At 38.9% G+C, this 26,577-nt stretch overlaps 1 protein-coding gene across 1 annotated transcript in view; it reads right to left on the bottom strand.

Annotated features, from left to right (window-relative positions):
• LOC134662622 (uncharacterized) overlaps positions 1 to 21,515 on the bottom strand; it is a gene marked incomplete at its 5' end in the record, with an annotated part of 29,114 nt that extends 7,599 nt beyond the window's left edge. Inside the window, 2 exons of the mRNA XM_063518895.1 lie at positions 6,749 to 7,034; positions 20,763 to 21,515. Of these exons, the coding sequence (XP_063374965.1) occupies positions 6,749 to 7,034; positions 20,763 to 21,515 (1,039 nt within the window). The remainder of the gene's footprint in view (positions 1 to 6,748; positions 7,035 to 20,762) is intronic.
• Positions 21,516 to 26,577: the final 5,062 nt, after the last annotated feature.

Raw genomic sequence — 26,577 nt, 5'->3', positions numbered from 1 at the left:
GGACACACATTTTACCACTTTGGAAGTGTCTCTCGCGCAAACTATTCAGTTTAGAAAAAAATGATATTAGAAACATCAATATCATTTTTGAAGACCTATCCATAGATACCCCACACGTATGGGTTTGATGAAAAAAATTTTTTTGAGTTTCAGTTCTAAGTATGGGGAACCACAAAAATTTATTGTTTTTTTTTTTCTATTTTTGTGTGAAAATCTTAATGCGGTTCACAGAATACATCTACTTACCAAGTTTCAACAGTATAGGTCTTATAGTTTCGGAGAAAAGTGGCTGTGACTAACGGACGGACAGACAGACGGACAGACAGACAGACAGACAGACAGACATGACGAATCTATAAGGGTTCCGTTTTTTGCCATTTGGCTACGGAACCCTAAAAAGTAAGTAGTGTTGTATAATTAAGGAACAGAAAGGATGATGCAAAAGATTTACTCATATTCCGGCAGCTTTCACGACACCTTACAGCTGGTCTGGAATACTCTGGATTGGTTCCGGTCGGCTGGAGATGGATAGCTTCCTGGAACAGCTAGGTTGACTGGTTTCTTCTGCGGCAGGTCCTCTTGGTCTTTCTTAATACATTTTATTTGTTCGGCTACCCGTTGAAACGTAGAAACGTACGTAGTGCGGCACGGTACGGTCGCGATATTTGATCGGCCTCTGAACATGTCAGGAAAACGACGAGTATCCTGTCCTCAGCGCCAATTAAGATACCGACAAGGATTTAGTTTAAAAAAACCGGCCAAGTGCGAGTCGGACTCGCGTTTCAAGGGTTCCGTACATTAAGTCCGACTCACGCTTGGCTGCACATTTAAGACCCTGCAAAATTTTAGACCCAGTAGTTTCGGAGATAAGGGGGGATGGTCATTTTTTGCCTATTTTCTTGAATAACTGCGAAACTATTAATCCTAAAATTATAAAAAATATATATTTGAGATTCTTACAAGAAGCTCTTTCATTTGATATGTAATATGTAACACGATATAGTTCGAAAAACTTTATTTTTTAATTTTCTCATTTACCTCCCAAAAATGGCCTTCATATTTAAAATTCATTTATTTACGTTACACGTCCATCTTTGGGTCATAAACTTACAATATCTGGGTGACCGAGCTTCGCTCGGAAAACATATAAAAACTCGAAAATGCGCGTTTTCCCAGAGATAAGACCTAGCTAGATCGATTTTTCGCCCCCGAAAACCCCCGTATAGCAAATTTCATCGAAATCGTTAGAGCCGTTTCCGAGATCCCCGAAATATATATATATATATATATATATATATATATATATATATAAATAAATAAATAAAGAAACAAGAATTGCTCGTTTAAAGGTATTAGATAAATAAGTAAATAAATAAATAAATAAACAAGAATTGCTCGTTTAAAGGTATTAGATAGATAGATATGTGTGCCAAATTTCTACTTAATTGGTCCAGTAGTTTCGGAGAAAATAGCCTGTGACAGACGGACGGACAGACAGACAGACGCACGAGTGATCCTATTAGGGTTCCGTTTTTTTCTTATTGAGGTACGGAACCCTAAAAATATATTCATTCAAACTAGCAGAGTGACAACCTAGTTAACAATCAAGATTATTCTAACTTAAAATTAATTAATAGCTAGTATTCGTACTTAAGAGCGCTCCAACAAGAAAAGTCAAAATAATGCAAAATTGATGATATTCCTCGATGACATTCAGTACTTTAGGGTCATTATTAGAAACAATGAGTACTTGTTACGGTAAAAGCGTCTTCTTATCTTTAGGAATTACTTTTTAAATATTGGAAAAAGGGCTTATTAAATTAGTAATGATTTTTTTTCTGATGGTTGTTTCCGAAAAACCACGTGAAGCACTAAATTGTGAGCTCGTATTTGGAAATGTTGAGAAGTTTACTCTGGTAAAGCTGGCTATTTTGTATTACTAATACCCTGTACATTAGGAATTACTTTTGACATTTTTCCTAAATACCTTTGAGAAAGAGAAAATCGAAGAAAAACAAACTCAATTTTCTCTCCGAAACAAGTGTCAATTCCTACGAAATTCTACTTAATATCGAAGTCATTTTCATACTCAAGCAATCTGCAGCGTTTGCTTATACTGATGGTATACATTAGTGTTTATGAAATTCTACTATAATTTTTTGGCAATTTTTTGAAAACGACTCTAATATTACCGATGACGCGCGGTCGTGAGCTCAGTGCCGCGGCAGAGCTTGTAGAGGTAGGACGTGTGTCGGTCGGCTCCGCACGTTTTCAACGGCGACGACGAGGTTTTTTATCATTGTGTGCGGCAGGCGCCGTGTAAAATGCTATACTGTGTGCGTGACAGTGCGTGTAAACGGCGACTGAGAAACTTTGATCCTAGTACTGTGTATTTGGTTTTATAGTATAGTATGTAACTACCGGACAGCATTAAAGATATTTTATAGGTACTAAATAAAAAAATGGCTGAATACAAATGCTTTTGATGACATGTCAGAATCAGAATATATAGGTCTGATGATGGAGCTGGGAGGTGGTCACCGGTACCAATCAACCATGCAACTAAACCACTTCGTGTTTCGGCTCGTTTGATTCGTCTCAACAAGATCTTTGACACAAGATAGGACTCAGGGTCTGATGATGGAGCTGGAAGGTGGTCACCGGTACCAGTCAACCACGCAACTAAACCACTTCGTGTTTAGGCTCGTTTGATTCGTCTCAACAAGATCTTTGACACAAGATAGGACTCAGGGTCTGATGATGGAGCTGGAAGGTGGTCACCGGTACCAGTCAACCACGCAACTAAACCACTTCGTGTTTGGGCTCGTTTGATTCCTCTTAACGAGATCTTTGACACAAGATAGAACTCAGGGTCTGATGATGAAGCTGGAAGGTGGTCAACGGTACCAGTCAACCATGCAACTAAACCACTTCGTGTTTCGGCTCGTTTGATTCGTCTCAACAAGATCTTTGACACAAGATATTACTGAGGGTCTGATGATGGAGCTGGAAGGTTGGCACCGGTACCAGTCAACCACGCAACTAAACCACTTCGTGTTTGGGCTCGTTTTATTCCTCTCAACGAGATATTTGACACAAGATAGAACTCAGGGTCTGACGATGAAGCTGGAACGTGGTCAACGGTACCAGTCAACCATGCACCTAAACCACTTCGTGTTTCGGCTCGTTTGATTCGTCTTAACAAGATCTTTGACACAAGATAGTACTGAGGGTCTGATGATGGAGCTGGAAGGTGGTCACCAGTACCAGTCAACCATGCAACAAAACCACTTCGTGTTTGGGCTCGTTTGATTCCTCTCAACGAGATCTTTGACACAAGATAGAACTCAGGGTCTGATGATGAAGCTGGAAGGTGGTCACCAGTACCAGTCAACTATGCAACTAATCCACTTCGTGTTTGGGCTCGTTTGATTCCTCTCAACGAGATCTTTGACACAAGGTAGAACTCAGGGTCTGATGATGAAGCTGGAAGGTGGTCAAAGGTACCAGTCAACCATGCCACTAAACCACTTCGTGTTTCAGCTCGTTTGATTCGTCTCAACAAGATCTTTGACACAAGATAGTACTGAGGGTCTGATGATGGAGCTGGAAGGTTGGCACCGGTACCAGTCAACCACGCAACTAAACCACTTCGTGTTTAGGCTCGTTTGATTCGTCTCAACAAGATCTTTGACACAAGATAGTACTGAGAGTCTGATGATAGAGCTGGAAGGTGGTCACCAGTACCAGTCAACCATGCAACTAAACCAGTTCGTGTTTGGGCTCGTTTGATTTGTCTCAACAAGATATTTGACACAAGATAGTACTGAGGGTCTGATGATGGAGCTGGAAGGTGGTCACCGGTACCAGTCAACCACGCAACTAAACCACTTCGTGTTTGGGCTCGTTTGATTCCTCTCAACGAGATCTTTGACACAAGATAGAACTCAGGGTCTGATGATGGAGCTGGAAGGTGGTCAACGGTACCAGTCAACCATGCAACTAAACCACTTCGTGTTTCGGCTCGTTTGATTCGTCTCAACAAGATCTTTGACACAAGATAGGACTCAGGGTCTGATGATGGAGCTGGAAGGTGGTCACCGGTACCAGTCAACCACGCAACTAAACCACTTCGTGTTTGGGCTCGTTTGATTCCTCTCAACGAGATCTTTGACACAAGATAGAACTCAGGGTCTGATGATGAAGCTGGAAGGTGGTCAACGGTACCAGTCAACCATGCAACTAAACCACTTCGTGTTTCGGCTCGTTTGATTCGTCTCAACGAGATCTTTGACACAAGATAGAACTCAGGGTCTGATGATGGAGCTGGAAGGTGGTCAACGGTACCAGTCAACCATGCAACTAAACCACTTCGTGTTTCGGCTCGTTTGATTCGTCTCAACAAGATCTTTGACACAAGATAGTACTGAGGGTCTGATGATGGAGCTGGAAGGTTGGCACCGGTACCAGTCAACCACGCAACTAAACCACTTCGTGTTTGGGCTCGTTTTATTCCTCTCAACGAGATCTTTGACACAAGATAGAACTCAGGGTCTGACGATGAAGCTGGAACGTAGTCAACGGTACCAGTCAACCATGCACCTAAACTACTTCGTGTTTGGGCTCGTTTGATTCGTCTCAACAAGATCTTTGACACAAGATAGTACTGAGGGTCTGATGATGGAGCTGGACGGTGGTCACCAGTACCAGTCAACCGTGCAACTAAACCACTTTGTGTTTGGGCTCGTTTGATTCCTCTCAACGAGATCTTTGACACAAGATAGTACTGAGGGTCTGATAATGGAGCTGGAAGGTGGTCAACGGTACCAGTCAACCATGCAACTAAACCACTTCGTGTTTCGGCTCGTTTGATTCGTCTCAACAAGATCTTTGTCACAAGATAGGACTCAGGGTCTGATGATGGAGCTGGAAGGTGGTCACCGGTACCAGTCAACCATGCCACTAAACCACTTCGTGTTTCGGCTCGTTTGATTCGTCTCAACAAGATCTTTGACACAAGATAGTACTGAGGGTCTGATGATGGAGCTGGACGGTGGTCACCAGTACCAGTCAACCATGCAACTAAACTACTTCGTGTTTGGGCTCGTTTGATTCCTCTCAATGAGATCTTTGACACAAGATAGTACTGAGGGTCTGATGATGGAGCTGGAAGGTGGTCACTGGTACCAGTCAATCATGCAACTAAACCACTTCGTGTTTGGGCTCGTTTGATTTGTCTCAACCAGATCTTTGACACAACATAGTACTCACAGGGTTTGATGTGCAGCTGGAAGGTTGTCATCCCAGACACGAAGTGGTTTAGTTGCATGGTTGACTGGTACCGGTGACCACCATTCAGCTCCATCATCAGACCCTGAGTATCACCTAGTGTCCAAGATCTTGTTGAGACGAATCAAACGAGCACAAACACGAAGTGGTTTAGTTGTATGGTTGACTGGTACCGGTGACCACCTTCCAGCTCCATCATCAGACCCTGAGTATCACCTAGTGTCAAAGATCTTGTTGAGACGAATCAAACGAGCTCAAACACGAAGTGGTTTAGTTGCATGGTTGACTGGTACCGGTGACCACCTTCCAGCTTCATCATCAGACCCTGAGTCCTATCTTGTGTCAAAGATCTTGTTGAAATGAATAAAACGAGCCCAAACACAAAGTGGTTTAGTTGCATGGTTTACTGGTACCGGTGACCACCTTCCAGCTCCATCATCAGACCCTGAATATTAGTGTCCAAGATCTTGTTGAGACGAATCAAACGAGCTCAAACACGAAGTGGTTTAGTTGCATGGTTGACTGGTACCGGTGACCACCTTCCAGCTCCATCATCAGACCCTGAGTCATATCTTGTGTCAAAAATCTTGTTGAAATGAATCAAACGAGCCCAAACACGAAGTGGTTTAGTTGCATGGTGGACTGTTACCGGTGACCACCTTCCAGCTCCATCATCAGACCCTGAGTATCACCTAGTGCCAAAGATCTTGTTGAGACGAATCAAACGAGCTCAAACACGAAGTGGTTTAATTGCATAGTTGACTGGTAACAGTGGCCACCTTCCAGCTCCATTATCAGACCCTGAGTGTCACCTAGTGCCAATGATCTTGTTGAGACGAATCAAACGAGCCTAATCATGTTACTACATGGTTGATTGGTATCCGTGACCACCTTCATCATCATCATCAGGCTTCATCATCAGATGCTTAGTATCAGCTCGTTTCTAAACTTAAGATACAAATTAAAGGTTTTATTATATAGCTAAAATAGTTTCACTATACAACCTATACCATATGCAATGACGAAAAATGTAAATAAGCGAGTACCTAAGTAAGTACGTATAATTTCTTTCTAGTAATAATGACCTACATAAGTATGTATATTTGCACTGGATTTAGTATTTTCGTACCAAATAACATTTTTAGGACTTTGATATTAAAGTACAGTTAGTGTTGTTATGATTGATTTCAATGTGCTTCACGATCGGATCAAGAATGTTTAATCCATCATTGTAGTGCGACCGAGGGAAAATGCGGTGGAAGGGTTCGGCGACCTGAGATCGTGGGGCCTGCCGCAGCGCGTAAAATACCTAAACTCGCTCATCCCCGAAATGTAATAGCACTCTTAAATAATGCAATTCAGCATTGACGTGTATTCTAGTTAGGCATTTTCTGTTTACTTATTGCTGACAAAGGATATATCAGGGGTGCTGGCACCCTTAACTCGCTCGTGTACACACCGTGGAGTACGTAGATGGCCGGGTAGTTGTCTCTACCCGACACGTCGAAGTAGTTGATGCTCCTGCGGTGCGGCTCAGGCTCCCACCGAAAGTAGGGTTTATTTCCCCAGTTGGGCCAGCGCGGCTGCGATATTAAAATCGAGCCGTTGGCCCCGCTCCACACGACGGTGTACTCCGTCCAGGATTTGTCACTGCCCTCGATTGCATTGGCGTCATTATACGGCGTTTCAGACTTCCCGCCTTCCTGTTTAATCGTGTTCCAGCCTTTCCAGTTGCTGATGGTCACCTGGAACACGGCCGAATGATTCAACTTTACTGTTTACCGTCCTGTTACGTACCTACTTCGTAATGTTGATAATATTGATATATTTGATTTAAGCAACGGCTTTAAACAATTAAACAATTTTTTCAAAAAGATCCTAAAATTAAGCATAAACCGGCGCTGTGTGAACCTAGAAATATTTAGGGTTCCGTACCCAACGGGTAAAAACGGGACCCTATTACTAAGACTCCGCTGTCTGTCTGTCCGTCCGTCCGTCCGTCCGTCCGTCCGTCCGTCCGTCCGTCTGTCACCAGGCTGTATCTCACGAACCGTGATAGCTAGACAGTTGAAATTTTCACAGATGATGTATTTCTGTTGCCGCTATAATAACAAATACTAAAAATAGAATAAAATAAAGATTTAAGTGGAGCTCCCATACAACAAACGTGATTTTTGACCGAAGTTAAGCAACGTTGGGCGGGGTCAATACTTGGATGGGTGACCGTTTTTTTGCTTGTTTTGCTCTATTTTTTGTTGATGGTGCGGAACCCTCCGTGCGCGAGTCCGACTCGCACTTGGCCGGTTTTTTTTATTACAGTTTATTTATTCAAGTGTTAACTTTTATTCCTTAATTTCTGGCCTTGTTTTGGACAATTATAAAGAAAAAAAAACAAAACCAAAATGTCGAAATCGCCCATTACCGTTGTAATTGAGCACGAGCTGTTACCCAAATACCGCGGATGAGGGTTCCTATTTACGAGGGTGGATAACTCGTTACATTCTTAGTTCCATAATTATGATATAAAAAAAATGCATTTATTTCAGATAAACATGGTCCATATTTTGTTATATCTGGGGGCACGGTAGTACCCCCGCCAAGTCGAGCACAACAAAGAGGCACGGCCGTACCATCCTTTTCTCGAAGCGATTCAGGCCATTTTCGACGTCCTGTAATTTTGTGCTGGCTAAAGTTAGAACCATGAATTTTCAGTGACATACCTATAGGACTTAACATGCTTTAGATATATTCTCAAAAACATTCAATTTGAACTTGTAGTTTAAGAATGATTGTACGTCAAAGCTCCTTAATTTCGATACTGACACACTCACTCACTCACGATCATCGTAATTCTAAGGTACTTCTAGCAGACCCACAAGCTTCAAATTTTAAACATACGTAGTTTTCGGCTTATCATTCTTATCAAGCCCTAGAAAACCTAAAAATATTGCAATATCAGTCACGTTTTAAAGATTTAAGAACCGCATTAGTAAGTTTGTAGTCTCATACAAATATATGATCCCATCAAAAACATTACATGTAAAAAGATGCAAGTCTCGCAACGAAATTATTTAACTACAAAAAAGTTTTGAGATGTAGGTAATGTGAAACCAAGTTATGCAAAAATGTATATCTTACGTAATAGAATCCCGTTTAAAATACGATTAGATATTTATAACGCGCTTGTTGAAAGCATTATTTCTTACGGTCTAAGTAGCTACGGTCGCATCTTTAAGTCTTATCTTGACAAAATATACAATTTACAGGTTAGGTTACTTAAGCTTGTTGTACCTCTCAATGTTAAAAATAATCGTGAATCTGACAAAGACCTCTTTAGAATGTGCAAAGTATTACCAGTACACACGAAATTTGAATACCAAATGCTGAAAGAACAATATTTTAGGATCGAAATACAGCATATAGTTGATCATCCAAAAACGACCAGGCGGGTTACAAATAGCGTGCTAAAGAAACCTCAATTTAAAAACTTCTATGGACGACGTACATCGCAATTTATACTACCAGATCTCATAAATAAACTCCCAACTGAATGGAAGGCAGAAATTTCACCTAACAATATTACAAACTACCTTAAAAGAGCATTATTGAATCAGCTGTAAGAAAATTAGTTGTAGAATTAGAATTAGTACTTTCGTATTGCATCCCCCCCCCCCCCCCCCCGACCCTTCGCTTCCTAAGAATTATAGCTTCCATATCAAATTTCATCAAAATCGGTTCAGTGGTTAGAGCGTGATGACTTGACAGACAGACCGACAGGCAGAGTCAGAGTTAACTTCGCACTTATAGGTACCTATTTATATTATTATATAAGTAATAATAGTAATTAATTTCAAATATTAAACTACAAAATTTGAAATCATTGGTAGGGTTATTAATTAACTTTAGGTACGTAATAAGCAATGATCGGAATAGGTAGTGCCATTTGGGGTCAATGACCTCAAACATTGTACTTAACATGGATAAGACTCGGGATTCCAAGACTCTTATTTTTTCACGAAAATATTTCTTTGCATGTCTTTAATAGGCTACATGACTAATTTTCATTTATGGTATCAATCGATCGGGTTTGTTTTTAGGATCAAATGTCTATATGGGACCCATTGCATTAAAGCAACACAAAAGTCAGAAATTATAGCCAAAGTCGCACTTCACTCGCGAAACGCCCCTCACAAAAGGATAAGTGAACGTGACGTCAAGGTCATTGAGATCCCATCTTGAAGTATGGACAAAATAAGAAAATTGCGTTTTTGTCCGTGAAATGTTGCGTTTATGTATATAGTTGCTATACAATATTTTTTTGGATAAAATGTAAGGAATCGAAGGGTAACCTTACTTTTATCGTTTTTGGAAGTAAAAAAAAACTTAATTTTTGAAACTTTCAGGTCAGGCTGTATTTTGTTATAAAATTCAACATGTATCATCATCCCTATTGAAGTAGGTAATATGGAAACCCGGGGTGAAAAGGTATATCCATACTAAGTTTACGCACCGAAGTCCCGTGAAATGGCACTACCAATTCCGATCACTGGTAATAAGATAATTAAACACTCAAACAAAATTGGAGCATCCTGTGCCCAGGCGAGTGCAGTCCGGTCCGGCCAGAGCGGCCGGTCGGCAGCACAATAGGATAAGGAAAAATGTTATTTATTTAGCGCTCAGTGCAGTGGTGTCGGTTGTTGTAATTTAAATGATAGATTAAGTTGAGCATGTTATGAAACTTATGAATGTAAGTAGTTTCTTAAGTTAAAAGATATTCATTGTTGTATAAAATCTACCGCGGATGGAGTATCGAGACAAACCTTACTGGTTTACCGATACTTTTGTAATTAAGTTTAGATATTGTGTTGTAATTACCTGAATAAATAATAATAATAATAATAAGTCGGTTATTTCAGTCAGTGCCAGGGGGTGTTAAAACCGTATCAATAAGATATCTTTAATTTTTCATACATATAATGACTTGGCCATCGCACGGCTACTACTTAAAAATAATTCTAATTAAACATAACGCTAGCGCTAATCACATGCAGTTTGAGCATTATACATATTTACGATTACGGTGCGAGTAAAGCATTATGTGTCAGGTTATATTCAAAATGTATATAATAAAAATTCGTTAATACTATAATAGTTATTTTCGATACAAGTGCGAAAAAGAGGAAATTCGAAACGAGTGGCGATAAATTAAAACACGACCGAAGGGAGTGTTTTAAATCTACACGAGTTGCGAATTACCTATTCGCACGTGTATCGAACAACGTTTTACAGTACATATGGCACTTTAAAGTTTCGACATACGCACGAAAAGTGCTATTTTACGCACTAGTGCGGAAAAGTAGCCCCATATGTACTGTAAAAACATTTATCGATCAATATGTTATACAGCTTTGTTTTAAACTGGTTTATTGGCAATGTCTATAAGTCGGCTGGTAGTTTATTAAATAGGTAATCTAATTAGAAAAAATATAGTAAATATAGTAATGCACATGTTAAAAGCGCTTTTTCTTCTAAGTGCTAATTTGTTAGTATAGTTTGTAATGCTAAACTACAGCGTCTATGTGACCGTGTTGTTTCCTTATCTTCTACGAACGTGAATAGTTGAATATTGAGTTTTACAAAAACACATATCTCGTAAATATAGAGACAGGGGAAGGATAGTAACTTATGTTTAATAAATAATGGTTTACAAGGCTCCAGTCTATCTACTCCACAAAGGGTTCATACTCATACTCATACTCATAATCTTTATTGCATATCACATTGTATCTTAACCTATTGCATAGAATTAGATGATCAAACGAACTTACCTGAAGTGAAGTTCGATCTTAATTATCTTGTCTTCGCCGAGGAGATTTATCCTTTACATGGTAGTTGTCTAGCTATGCAGCAACCTAACGCACAAGTATTTAGAGTAGAAAGAGAAAACAAGATTGTTGTCTCTTTCTCCCATCGAATGCTCCCCACGCGCTACACCCGGGTGCAGCTTCATTGTTTTCAGAGACGAAACTATAGGAACAGCAACATTGAACTTAAGGGGGAAAAAATAAATATTCAAACCAGATGAAAATAAGTGGAGGGAGGGCCCTTAAATCTCCTCGGCGAAGACAAGATAATTAAGATCGAACTTCACTTCAGGTAAGTTCGTTTGATCATCTAATTATCTTGTCTTCGCCTCCGAGATTTATCCTTTACATGGTAGATGTTCAGATTTTCAATGTTGCGACGTGTAATATAGTTATAGGTAATAAAATAGGACACAAAAGGAAACTCATCAGTAATATAAGGTATTTAAATAATGTATTAATTATTACACAATCTAAATATCACATTAATACATAACATATTATTCTGGTAACAAATTTGTGTTTGAATCAACAATTGGTCTGTCATAGAAATTTGCAAACACGGCTGATTGCCCAGACCAACCAGCAGATCGTCTTATGACGTCGACACTTACACCATTACGCGCAGCGGCAGAAGTTGAAGCGTGCCGCGTGCTATGAGCTCCGAATATGGAAGTGTCGACACCACTAGCCTGAAGAGTCTGCTTGATCCAACGACCTATAGTCTCGGATGAAGCAGCTCTGTGCGGTTTTTTATGTGTTAAGAATAAACGATCTTCATTATCAAGTCTAAGAGATGATGTAAATGACAAGTATTTATTTAGCAACGTCGGTGGACAGATGTTTAAATTTTGATTGAAAAAAGGCAAATTAAAAACAGGTTGAGCACGGCCGATACCAGAAGTTTTAATCAAATCTGAAACTGTGATTATTATTCGATCATTGTACGATTTAATATTTGTTATTCGAATTAATGAAAGTGTCTGGGTCCTTTGTCCAGACGCTAGCGCTAATAACATGGCTAACTTTTTTGTTAATTGTTCTAAATCATTAGTATCATTATCAATGGTTTGTAAGTATTCTAACACTACACATGGGTTCCAAGTAACGTTATAACGCGGGAACACGGGTTTTAATTTAAATATTCCTTTAAAGAACCTTTTAACCTTTTCATCCTGACCAACACTATGAGGAGAAATCAATGAAATCGCTGACCTATGATTATTAAGAGTTCCATAAGAGGCTCCAGACTTAAAACATTCTGTTAAAAAATGTAATAGAAAAGACACATTTATAGCATAGGGAAAGTGATTATCCATTGCCGTAAACTAGAAGAATATTGAGATTTTGTATTTTTCGCCAAGGAAGCGAGCATAATATCTGCAGATTCTAATGATATTCCTTGCCTGATGAAGGCTTCCCGGATAACACACTCACAGCCAGGGAAAGCTGACGATGAAGCGGGTGTGTTAGTCTGAAAGACGAACAAAGAAGATTTTTATTAGGAGGCAATATCAATATATCACATATAGATAAGGCCTTAAATAAGGGATACCAAGGTTGGGACGGCCACTGCGGTACAATCACGATGCCCGTCGCTTGATCAGTTACAATTTTATTTAGAACCTTCAATATTAAGGAAAATGGCGGAAAGGCATAAAAGAAATATGAACTCCACTCTATCGTAAAAGCATCAATATTGTAAGCAAATGGATCTCTTTTCCAAGACACATATAAATGACACTTTCCATTTATCCTTGACGCAAAAAGATCAATCTCCGGCTGACCAAAGGTTTCTACAACCTTTTCAAAAGCATACGCTCCTAATTCCCACTCCGTATCGACGTTAAGTTTCCGGGATTCACTATCAGCCTCCACATTTAATGATGATTTTATATATGACGCGAATATATATATATTTCTTTTTTCACACCATTTCCAAATCATGTTCGATACCGAATTTAAATGAGGATATTGGATACCTCCCATGCGATTGACGTATGATATAGCTGTGGTGTTATCCACGCGTAAAAGAATTTCACAACAACTTAAGTCTGCAGCAAAAGATTTTAATCCAAAAAATACTGCTAAGAGTTCTAAGTAATTAATGTGCTTACAACTCTCTGATGAGGTCCAAAGACCTCCTGTCTTTTCACCATTACATGCAGCCCCCCAGCCAGTGGTTGAGGCGTCCGTGAAAATTTCCAATTTGTACTTGTAGTGCTTTATAGGATTTACCGACGATAATATATTTCTCTTCCACCAATTTAAATCATCTATCAAAGTTTCTGGGATAGACATAAATGAGTCGTAATTGTCATTATTCTTTAATAGTGCCAAGTACTTAACCCGTTCAAAAGGTTCAGGCGGAGTATGTCACTTTCTTAGGACGTCACATTCTGAGTTCGTCACTTTCTGACTTTGTCACTTTCTGAGATCGTCACATTCTGAGTTCGTCACTTTCTGAGGACGTCACTTTCTGAGTACGTCACATTCTGAGAACGCCACTTTCTGAGGACGTCACTTTCTGAGTTCGTCACTTTTTTAGCATAGGTACGATTTAACAGTATAATATACCTGCACGAAAGATGTATACTGCCAGCAACCAGATTAGCTGTTTGACATACGGTCGCTTTTATATCCTACATACCAATACCAATCTCTGTTTGCCTTACACCTGACTGGTAGAGAATTCCATTTGGCAAAACGTCCTATGTTTCGTGCAATAAAGTGAAAATAGAGGAATAAATAATAATAATAAAACAGTCTAATTATGTTTCAATCAGAGTATTTAATTCAGAATAAGTACTTAGAAACTACAAGCACCAAAACATTTAGCCACAGATTGGAGTTAGGCCGGCAACAGCTTCGATTCAATACACATAAATGTTTCGCACAGTAGGAACCATGATTTTGTCATTCGCCGCTGTGATTAGCTCGTGAAGGTATCACGGCAAGCTCGCTGACACCAGTAGAAGGTCATTTCAACATATTTACATTTAAACGGACTGCCGCTCCTTTCATGACAACATATTCTTCAGCATCTTCTGTCATGTCTCCATAAACTCAAACGTCTTTTTTTCTGATGATAGTGTAAATTTTGGATACCTATCTGCGTATAAAATCAGCATTGCAGTTTTGTTTCAGACAATATTTCTTCTCGTGTCATCTGTGGAGAATAGGCGTCAATGGATTTTTTCTTCAAAGCGTTGCCGAATTTCAGAATATATGTTCAGCCTCAGCCATCAATCACTTCTGCGTATGGAGTGATCCATACTTTCATAGTTCTCATGTTCTTTATTTGTTTGTTTTCTTCCTATATGTATAGGTTACACGATGAATTTTTAAATTATTATTACATTATACTTTTAGCCTGACAATAAAAATCTAGCATGTCGCCGATTTGACATCGGTGATTTTTTTTCTATTTAAAATGCGAAACTACAAAAAGGTTATATATAAGTAGTTTGTCAAAGGACTCTCTCATTTCAAACATAGACAGAGAAAATCATACTATATTTGTCTTACTCTAGCACCCAAAAGCAAAGGATGAGTACAGTTTGTATTGTTCTTATTTAATGACAAATTGGTTTGACCAACTATACTTACAGTCCGTTAACTCTCAGAATGAAATTCGTTTTTCGGGTAAAATCGGACGTAATCGCGTAATAGAAAATAGAAAATATATTTTTTAATGTTGATCCTAGCGAAAAAAAGTAGCATTTATTTTATAAGAAATCTCAAATAGATTATTTACGTAAAAGATAATTTTTTGCTGTGAGCTACCGTTTACGAGTTATTTACGAAAAACTAAAAAATAACAACCTTAGAATAAATTATACGTGACTTTCCCACTTTCATATATTTTAAAACATTGATCCTAGCGAAAAAGTGTACTGAATCTTTTTTGTAGGAAATTTTATATGGATTACTTATGTAGTAGAACATTTTTTGCTACGGGCCACCGTTCAAGAGTTATTTACGAAAAACTCTAAAAAGGGACCTTAACACCATAATAACATCATAATTTGACAGAGTCGCCGGTCAAAGGAACCGAGGTGGAAAGTTCCCAAATTAGTAATCTGATAGCCCACGTAGTGAAGAATCTAAAAAAAATTTTTGGACATCGAGGTTTGTACCACCTTGTATAGAGTAGTTAATACCACCATAACTAGTAGGTAAGTAAATATTTAAATTCATTAAAATATGTGACTTTTACGAGGGGTGTTCAAAATATTCTCGGTATGAGAATGAAAACAAACAAGTACGAAAAGTTTGATATTTTTATTTTTCAATATACTCCCCCCCTATGTTCATACACTTAAAAGATCGATCAATTATTTTTTTTAATCCTGCATAAAAATATTTTTTATCTTTGGTGTAAAAATGCTCCTCCACTGCCGCCTTCAATGCTTCATCATCGGAAAATTTATTTCCACGCAGATCCTTTTTAAGATTGGGGAACAAAAAGAAGTCGCTGGGGACTAAGTCCGGACTATACGGTGGGTGAGTAACAGTTTCAAACCCACATTCAACAATAGCTGTCTTGGCAATATGAGCAGTATGGACGGGGGCGTTGTCATGCAGAAGCATAACACCTTTGGTTAACTTTCCTCGCCTCTTTTCTTTGATTGCATCCTTTAATTGACGTAGAATGTTAGCGTAGTACTGTCCTGTGATATTTACACCTTTTTCTTTATAATCGATCAGTAATACTCCTTCACAATCCCAAAATATCGTGGCCATGACCTTGCCAGCTGAAGGGATGACCTTGAACTTCTTGGGATGAGCTGAACCCTTAATGTGCCACTGCATGGACTCTTGTTTACTCTCTGGGTCATAATGATGAACCCAGGTTTCATCTCCAGTAACTATTCTTTGCAGCACCTCATCAGGATTTTCACCGCACAGGTCAATAAAATCGGAACAACAAGCTACACGCATGTCTTTTTGAAGCCGAGTCAGCATTCGCGGAACCCATCTTGCACTTACTTTTGACATATTAAGATGGTCATGGATAATATCATGTACGGTACCAATAGAGAGATTGGTTACTTGTGCTATAGATTTTACCTTCACTCGACCATCTTCCAATATAAGTTTTTCCACTTTATCAATATTTTCTTGTGAAGTAGCTACTACAGGCCGGCCAGGTCTAGGGTCGTCTTCAACACTCTCCCTTCCACGTTTAAACTCGCTTGACCACTTTTGAATGGTAGATAAAGAAGGAGCAGACTCACGGTAAACACAATCCATTTCCTCTTTTATGGTTTTTTGATTTTTACCCTGTTTTGTCAAGAATTTTATCACGCATCGATGTTCTAATTTAGTTAACATTGTCAATTCCCACATGATGTTCATGTTTGTTCAGCAATTGCAGAAAAACAAAAAAACATCTCGGTTCGAATTATACTTTTTTTTAATGTCAATGAATAAACCTTAGCGGCCAGTAACGAAAGAAATTTTAGAAGAGGTTGTAAGATATCAATACCGAGAATATTTTGAACGCCCCTCGTAAGTACTTACTGTATATTTACAAATTAAATTTAAAATTATTGTTTTAATTTATTCTTTTATTTTAAAGTAAATTTGAATTAAAACTAGAGATAAAATAAAAAACACAAACTATAAAATATACTTACTTACCTACAAAAAAAAATGTGACTGTTATTACCACTCTATATAATTTCAGCCAGAAGTAGTAAATGACGGTGTGACGTTCTGCTTTCAAATTCTGATTCTATTTTATATAGAATATGACAAAAAGTCAAATAGCAATATAGTCATCAACCAAATATTAAGCATAACGCCATTAAATTAGGGCTTATTTTACATTGAGACAATAGGTATCCCTAACTTTTTGCGGTAAGTTTAAAACTTTTTGTGAGTGAGTAAGAAAGCAGAATAGCAGTATCACCTTCGCGTGTTAGCGCCGATACCCGATCTTTCTAAAATCCGAAGGTCATTAGAGTTAACGGACTGTAGATAATATGTTGCGCTAGCTTCGACCCGCGACTTCATCTGCGTGGAAATATAATGATGATGATGATGATTTATAAACAATAATTAGGTCCTTCGCGTCGTAGCGCAAAAACAATCAAATTTTCGTTCCCCTTTGAAACCCCTTGTAATATTTAAAAAACACGAAAAAAAAAGAAAGAAAAATGTTTATAGGGTTGTATCTTCTAAACCGAGCGCAAAAATATTAAAATGTTCATTCCTCTGTAAGAAACCCCTAATTAATATTTAAAAATAAAACACAAAAAAAAATTAAAAAAAAAAACAAAATAAAAACTTTATAATGCTGTATCTCCTAAACCGTGCGTCGTAGCGCAAAAATAATCAAATTTACGTTCCCCTTTGAAACCCCTAAGTGATGTTTAAAAAACACGAAAAACAAGAAAAAAATAAAAAAGAAAGAAAAAGGTTTATGGGTTGTATCTCCTAAACCGTGCGTCGTAGTGCAAAAATAATAAAATGTTCATTCCTCTGTAAGAAACCCCTAATTAATATAAAAAAAAAGACAAAAAAGAAAAAAAAAAAAAAAAAAAAAACTTTATATAGCTGTATCTCCTAAACCGTACGTCGTAGCGCAAAAATAATCAAATTTACGTTCCCCTTTGAAACCCCTAAGTGATGTTTAAAAAACACGAAAAACAAGAAAAAAATAAAAAAGAAAGAAAAAGGTTTATGGGTTGTATCTCCTAAACCGTGCGTCGTAGTGCAAAAATAATAAAATGTTCATTCCTCTGTAAGAAACCCCTAATTAACCAAAAAAAAAACTTTATAATGCTGTATCTCCTAAACCGTACGTCGTAGCGCAAAAATAATCAAATTTTCGTTCCCCAAGATTTGAGGCCCGGGGAAGGACATATACTTGGTCAACCAGATCTTGACAGTAGAAAAAGGCGGCAAATTTGAAAAATGTAGGCGCGAAGGGATATCGTACCATAGAAAATTAGAATTGCGCGCCTTTTTTTACTGACAAGATTTGGTTGACCAGCTATAATTATTATCATCATATTTCCACGCAGATGAAGTCACGGGTCGAAGCTAGCGCACCATATTATCAAATTACAGTTGGTTAAACCAATTTGTCATTAAATAAGAACAATGCAAACTATACTCATCCTTTTCTTTTGGGTGCTAGTACTAGAGTAAGACAAAGATAGTATGATTATCTCTGTCTATGTTTGAAATGAGACAGTCCTCAAACTATATATAACCTTTTTGTAGTTTCGCATTTTAAATAGAAAAAAAATCAGCGTTATCAAATCGGCGACATGCTAGATTTCTATTGTCAGGCTAAAAGTATAATGTAATAATAATTTAAAAATTCATCGTGTAACCTATATAGGAAAAAAACAAACAAATAAAGAACATGAGAACTATGAGAGTATGGATCACTCCATACGCAAAAGTGATTGATGGCTGAACATATACGTATTCTGAAATTCGGCAACGCTTTGAAGAAAAAATCCATTGACGCCTATTCTCCACAGATGACACGAGAAGAAATATTGTCTGAAACAAAACTGCAATGCTGATTTTATACGCAGATAGGTATCCAAAATTTACACTATCATCAGAAAAAAAGACGTTTGAGTTTATGGAGACATGACAGAAGACGCGGTATGCTGAAGAATATGTTGTCACGAAAGGAGCGGCAGTCCGTTTAAATGTAAATATGTTGGAATTATGACCTTCTACTGGTGTCAGCGAGCTTGCCGTGATACCTTCACGAGCTAATCACAGCGGAGAATGATAAAATCATGGTTCCTACTGTGCGATACATTTATGTGTATTGAATCGAAGCTGTTGCCGGCCTAACTCCAATTTGTGGCTAAATGTTTTGGTGCTTGTAGTTTCTAAGTACTTATTCTGAATTAAATACTCTGATTGAAACATAATTAGATTGTTTTTTATTATTATTTATTTCTCTATTTTCACTTTATTGCACGACACATAGGACGTTTTGCCAAATGGAATTCTCTACGAGTCAGGCGTAAGGCAAACAGAGATTGGTATTGGTATGTAGGATATAAAAGCGACCGTATGTCAAACAGCTATTAATCTGGTTGCTGGCAGTATACATCTTTCGTGCAGGTATATTATACTGTTAAATCGTACCTATGCTAAAAAAGTGACGAACTCAGAAAGTGACGAACTCAGAAAGTGACGTCCTCAGAAAGTGGCGTTCTCAGAAAGTGACGTCCTCAGAAAGTGTCGTACTCAGAATGTGACGATCTCAGAAAGTGACAAAATCAGAAAGTGACGAACTCAGAATGTGACGATCTCAGAAAGTGACAAAGTCAGAAAGTGACGAACTCAGAATGTGACGTCCTAAGAAAGTGACATACTCCGCCTGAACCGTTCAAAAGACTTGGTGTATAACCAACCGTAAGCCATAGCGGGACACGCGGCGGTAAGCGAACCAAGGAAACGCGCAAAATCTCTGATTCGTATACTTTTTGTAAGCACCATATTATTTATGCGTTTCAACAGACTCTGACGTTTACAATTAGGTAATTACAAGGCCATTGACTTTGAATTAAGGACAAAACCTAGAAACTTACATGACGTGGAAGGTGTAAGCTTACTTTTTTATAATTAATTACAAATCCAAGACGAGTTAAACACTCAATTGTATGATTGACGTTTTCCATACACATCTCTTCCGTATCTCCAAATAAACACAGATCATCTAGGTATCGTACAGACTTATAACCACGAGCCCTTAAGTAACCTATTACTGGCTGCAATATTTTGGTAAAAATGTATGGAGCCACAGACAAACCGAAAGGCATAGCATTAAACTCGAATAGTGAACCCTCGACGAAAAAACGTAGATATTTTTGGTGAGAATCATGAATTGGTACTAGTAAATAAGCTTCCTTCAGATCAATTGTAGCCATAAAACATCCCTTTGAAATTTGTCTAGTTGCAGTTCGAATGTCTTCCATCTTAAAGTGATCTGTATTTACGAATCTGTTTAACTTTTTGAGATTTAGTATAAAGCGCATACTGCCATCACTTTTCGGTACTAGGAAGACATCCGAAACAAATTGGCCAGTAGAAGGCAAACATTTTTTAATTGCCCCAATCTCAATAAAATGTGCTAACTCCTGTTTAATTGCAATTAGCTCATTTTTGGAAAAAAAGTCTTTTTGGATAATCGCTTAGAGCTTGTTTTGGTTCAGTGATAAATGGGATCTTATATCCTGAAACAGCACGTAAAATAAAATTATCATTCGTAAGCAAACGCCATTCCGGTAAATAATGTCGCAAACGACCTGCGTGTACCTGAGACTGTAAGTCTAATTGCGGTCCCGATCCCGATAGGTTGAACGATGCGTCTGCGGTGGGTGACGTCGAGCGCGCGGTGGCGGCGGCGGCGGAGGCGGCGGGGATAACGTCGACCGGGCGCTCGCGTCGGTAGTTCGCGCCGCCGATTCACGAGCTGAGGGCCTACCGCGAACCACGTTCGACGTGTTGCCTCTCTGTCGCACTTGTAAATTCGTACGTAAGTGTGACAGGGAGGTAACACGTCGAACGTGGTTCGCGGTAGGCCCTCTGGTGCGGAGGGTAGGTCGTCGGCGGCCCACCGACACGACGCGGGTAGTATTGCCTGGCTCGTTGTTGCCGCGGTCGATAAGGCGTAGGCGGTGGGCCTGTCGAGTTTAACCCTGCGTTTGCAGATGTCGATGCTTGTATAAATTGACTTGTCTTCTTTATGCCCTTTGAGGTGTTTACTAAGTCGCCCAATTTGTCACCGAACAAAAAACTATCTCTTTTCCTGTCCTTAAAGGATTCAATAAGAGATTTATCAACCAGAGGTATAATGACTGATCGACGGGTGTCGGTTTCCGCATAATGAGAATCGGCGATTAGTTTGCCGGCATCATTCAAAGTAGACATCACCTCGGCAATGTCAGGGTTCTTCTTTAATAAATATGTCAGGGCCTTCCCGACAGCCGCAAGAGCTCTCCCAAGCTGATCCTGCTTACCATATAATCGCTTGTCCCGAAGGCGGCAAGTCTCCACCAACATTGCTGCTACCTCCGGGTTCAGTGTAGGAGCTTTGGCCAGAGGAACATTGCTGGGAAACAAATATTTTTTCAATAACTCCTCCCGCGTTTCCTTTTTTAAGCCGTTTATCAAAATCTGTTGGAAACGACTGGCGATGTCAGGTTGCAGGTCCACTCCAAATTCACCTTGCTCGGTTTCCGTTTCGCCAAGAGCTTTTATTAAATCTGGGTCAAAATTATCCGCGACCTCTTCATTGGCGGGAGAAATAACAGGATTGGTTTCTTCTAAAACCTCAGCATCCACATTCGTAGGACTGAGATGTTCTGTAACAATTTACGAACATAACGTAAAAATGAAAATGTAACAATTATAAAGGCCAAATGCTCGGGCGCGATGATCTCACGCGCATTAAACGGGTTACCAAATATTGCAAAAAAGAGGGTAGCCTGCAGTTGCGGTGCCTATATTGCTCTCGGCAAATACCAAGCGTTATTTTTCCAAATTAACAGTAAGAAAGGCAGAAAGCCTGTTCCAATATTCTTTTGAGATAGGTACATAACCCGAAGAATACAACGGGTTTAAAAATATGTATAGGACAAACATTTTTCTACCGAAGAATTCAACGGTAATAAGTCGAATACTGCAAAAAAAACAATGTCACCAAATACCAATACGAAGATTTGTTCTGGATGCGATGAAGAAATAGCGGACATCAAAGCTATGATGTTATGTAAGTCAGGAGGATGTCAAAAAGTCTTCTGCAACCTGTGTATTCCAATTAAACTATCAATGGCAGAAAAAAACGTCTGGTCATGCCCAGATTGCAAAGCCTTGTCAAAAAGAGGTGGCGATAACACCTCCACCCCGGTTCGTACCCTGCAATCTGATAGTAATGTCACTATACGTAATAAAAATAAAACCTCACAGTCTAAACCGGGGTCGGGGCCCGAGCCGTCAAAACCGGCGGCTGAACCGCCAAAGCCACAGACACCTAAGAGAGATCTCGGTGATCTCGCCGAGCTTACATCGGAGATTAAACTGTTACGCTGTGACATGTCAGATCTGAAAAGCCAAATAACTTCTGCACTAGACTCCCTGGCCAAGTGCCAGACCCGAATGGACGAGATAACCGGCAAGCTTACAGATACGGAACGTCGGCTGCAGGCTTTGGAAGACCAGCAATCCCAAAATGTGCGAATTAAAGCTACGTTACAGGACCTTGAAAACAAGTACAACATTCAAGCACAATTAGCTTTAAGAAACGATGTAGAAATCATAGGATGCCCAGAAATTAAAAATGAAAATCTACATCATACTATGATGGCCATAGCCACGAAGATTGGTGCCAGTGTATCGGACGTCGACATAGACTACGTTTCAAGAGCAGGCCACAAGAGGAAACAATCTAGCAATGAGTTCAGTCAATTACCACGACCTGTAATTGTACGCTTTGCCCGCAGGAAGGTCCGTGATGACTTTATAGCGAAATCTAAAATCCGACGAAATTTGGATACTACAGATATTATCACTGAAGGTACCCCACAGAAAATATACATCAATGAACGGCTAACTCGCGAAAACCGCCAGTTATTTCGAATCGCCAGGGAGCGGGCGGCCCAGGCAAATTTCAAATATTGTTGGACACGAGGCGGATTTATCTATGCACGAAAGCGAGATGGAGCAGACGCCATCAATATTATTAATCAAGACTGTATTGACCGCGTTTTTGGAACTGAACACCAGCTTGGGTCTGCTTCTAAAGATTTTCCTGAGGAGTAATAGTTCCCTAACTGTAAGGATACCGTGTACTATCTTATATATGTGTATCTTATGTCTCTTAAGTGTATTTCAATATAATTTAAAAATATATAGTAGATTTTGGTATATTTGCTATTGTCGTATTTTTAATAAAAATGTAACTAGTATAACATTAAGTTGTATTCAGCGTTTCAAACAGTCACAAATATTATGGATACATGCTAACACATGTCTTACACAAAAAAACACTACTCACCGACACTTATCCAGTATAAAATTTGAATCTGGACTCCTCCCTACCTTGCGGCTTAGTGATGCTCCGTTCATGCAACCTCCACCACCGACCTAGACCCGGGGGAGGATATTGACGAAACTTACATGGTGAACTGCCACACGGTAGGGACTCCAGAGCTATGCCAATATTATCTTAGCCAAATACACAACATCAAGATTATAACTTTTAATATTCGAAGCCTGCAACATAACATCTCTAGTTTTTTAGTCACTTTAAAACGCTTTAATACAATGTTTGATTTTATAGTACTGACCGAATGTTGGCTGAAGGAAGGCTCAGTGATCAAACAAATTGATGGCTACAACTCCTACCAAACTGAAAATCTAGGAAACCAGGCTAGTGGAGTCGTGGTGTATGTAAAAGATACTTGGAATGTTCAAGTAAGTGAGCCAAAAATTCAAGATGCAAATTGCCTATATATTGATATTCCTAAATGTTTCTCACTTCTAGGAATCTATCGCTCTCCGTCAGCGAATAATATTGACCCGTTCTTAAATTCACTAGAATCCTTTATAAACGGTACAGATTGTGGTCTGGATCTCATTATTACAGGGGACATAAATATAGATATTATGAAGGTAACACCCCAGTCCTCTGATTACTTATGTCTAATGGCTAGCCTAGGTCTCAAATCTGCAGTTGACAAGCCCACAAGAAATGAAGCATGCCTGGATCATTACCTAGTAAGATCAAAGCAATCCTATAAAGCAGTAATTTGTGAAGCAGACATAACTGATCATGATATGGTAATACTCTGCCTGTCAGGTAAATCCAAATCAGTCCCAAAAGAAAGGTATATTTACAAAGTAGATTATGATGCTATTTATAATGAATTAGGGCAAGCTAACTGGGATACTGTCACCAATAGTTCCTCTCCCACTGAAGCTGCAGATATCTTTACTAAAGCTTTGACAACAATTATCCACAATAATTCATCAAAAAAGGCTGTCAGTCGCTCCAAGTTTAATATTAAGCCATGGATAACTCCAGGGTTAATTAGGTGCTCTAAACATAAGGACCGATTGCATTTGATAAGCCGTAAAAACCCTAATGACCTTAATGCTAAACTAATTTTCACTCGCTATAGGAACGTTAGGTTAGGATACAAATGTTAGGATTTGTTCTCAGATCAGCTAAACCTTTAAGAAAATGTTCGTCATATATGTTACTTTATAATGCTCTTGTCCGCCCTTACCTCGAGTATGCATCAGAGGTGTGGAACCCACATTACGCCGTCTACATTAATGCTGTAGAGGCGGTACAGAAGCGTTTTCTTAGAGCCCTCCACTACAGACTCGAACATACAACAATGTCATATGACAAGCTACTTGATAGGTACAAATTGAAAACGCTGTCGAGCAGACGCCACGCCCAAGATGCCACCGTCTTATTCAATATATGTACAGGTCAGTATAACTGCCCAGAGCTACTTGAGGCTATTAGTTTCCGAGCTTCAACCTATAGGACAAGAAATTTGTCCCTATTCGCGGTCCCGATAGCTGCCACTAACGCTGGGGTGCGAGCCCCGATGCGTAGGATATGTAATAACTACAACAAACGCCTAGTCTCGGCCGACATATTCAATAATACTCGAGTTCAATTTAAACGCAAAGTCAGCTCGCTACTATAACTCTAATTTTAAGTTTCTAATAATATATGTTGTGTACCCTTGTTTCTATTGTATCTCTTATAGTGTCTACTAGCTGTAATTTATATTTACGATAAACCTATGCATGTGCTCAATGTCGCTTTGGAAGTGTCAAAAGTCGCATTGTTAAATCTTAGTGTAAGTTTGTATAGTATAAGTCTGTTTATTTAGTTCCGATCACAATGCTATCCTAAAACTATTGTCACACCTCCTAGTGGGAATTGTCTTAGGATGTAGGCTATATCTACCATTTTTGTAATTCTACCTGTAAATATTATTGGCCTGTATCTGTTTTTTTCCCCAATAAAGAAAATAAAAAATAAAATAAAATAAAACTGTGGAAAACTATAAAGCAAATAATACAAACCCCTAAAGATAATGGAACCCCTGGCTATACCACCATAAAATCGACCTTACCTGAATCATTGAATTACATAAATGACTATTTTTCGACCGTAGGCCAGTCGCTTGCAAATAATATTCTTGCCAATTCTGGAGAAACTGAAGCATCCCTTGCATCCAAATTTAAAATAGCCACATCATCATCAAAGTCTTTCTTTATGACCCCAACTAACATACAGGAAGTTGAAAGTATAATCATGAGCCTCAAAATGAGTGGTGCTTCAGGCATAGATGGGATAAGCAACCAGTTTCTAAAACGCGTGAAAGACTACGTGGCCAAACCCCTAACAACCATATGTAATCTTAGTCTAGAACACGGATCCTTTCCAGAAACCTGGAAGACGGCAGCTGTAGTACCAATTTATAAATCTGGCGCCAAGGATAATGCAAGTAATTACAGGCCGATATCACTATTGTCAAGTTGCTCAAAGGTGCTAGAAAAGCTAGTTAACAAACGACTTATCAACTTCCTAAATTCAGAATGCCTGTTTTCGGAAAGGCAATTTGGATTCCGACAAGGAAAATCTACAGAGGATGCGGTCTCTCTTTTTACCAAACAGGTCAGTACATACTTGGATAAGGGTAATCCATGCACTGGAGTATTCCTAGACCTGTCCAAGGCATTCGACACAGTTTCGGTTCCTATACTACTACAGAAACTCGAACACCTTGGAATCAGAGGAGTGGCCCTAACCTGGTTCAGTAGTTACTTGACTGGCAGACGTCAATGTACAAAGTTTGGAAACACGTTAAGCGAGGCAAAACCAGTAACTTTTGGGCAAGGGAGTATCCTTGGCCCAACTCTTTTTATAGCATATTTAAATGACTTAACACATATTCCCATACATAACGCAGATATTATTTGCTACGCAGATGATACTGCTATACTATTTCACGGTGACTCGTGGTCGCAATGCCTAGAGATCGCCCAGAACGGTATGGAATCGGTTTACAGTTGGCTAAAAAGTAATCTACTAACTCTCAATACTACGAAAACTAAATTTCTTTGTTTTCACAAAACTGCTGCCTCAGAGCCGTCAATCCGCCCTGAAATAAGAATACATGATATAAACTGCAAACAAGGTACAGTCACCAGCATAAATAAATGACTATGGGCAGCCGTGCAAAAATATCTGATGCTCCATTGGAGGCATAAGTATATGACGACACTACCTCGGTAAAAATATGTGATCCTTTGTGACCAGCAAAAATATCGTTAGTCCGTATCCGCATAAATATCGGATCGGGTCGCTTAAAAATATTTGATTACTCATAAAATTCAAAATTATGTG

Source organism: Cydia amplana, chromosome 3 (assembly GCF_948474715.1).
Source record: "Cydia amplana chromosome 3, ilCydAmpl1.1, whole genome shotgun sequence".
NCBI lineage: Eukaryota > Metazoa > Arthropoda > Insecta > Lepidoptera > Tortricidae > Cydia > Cydia amplana.
This window is presented reverse-complemented; position numbering and strand designations above follow the sequence as displayed.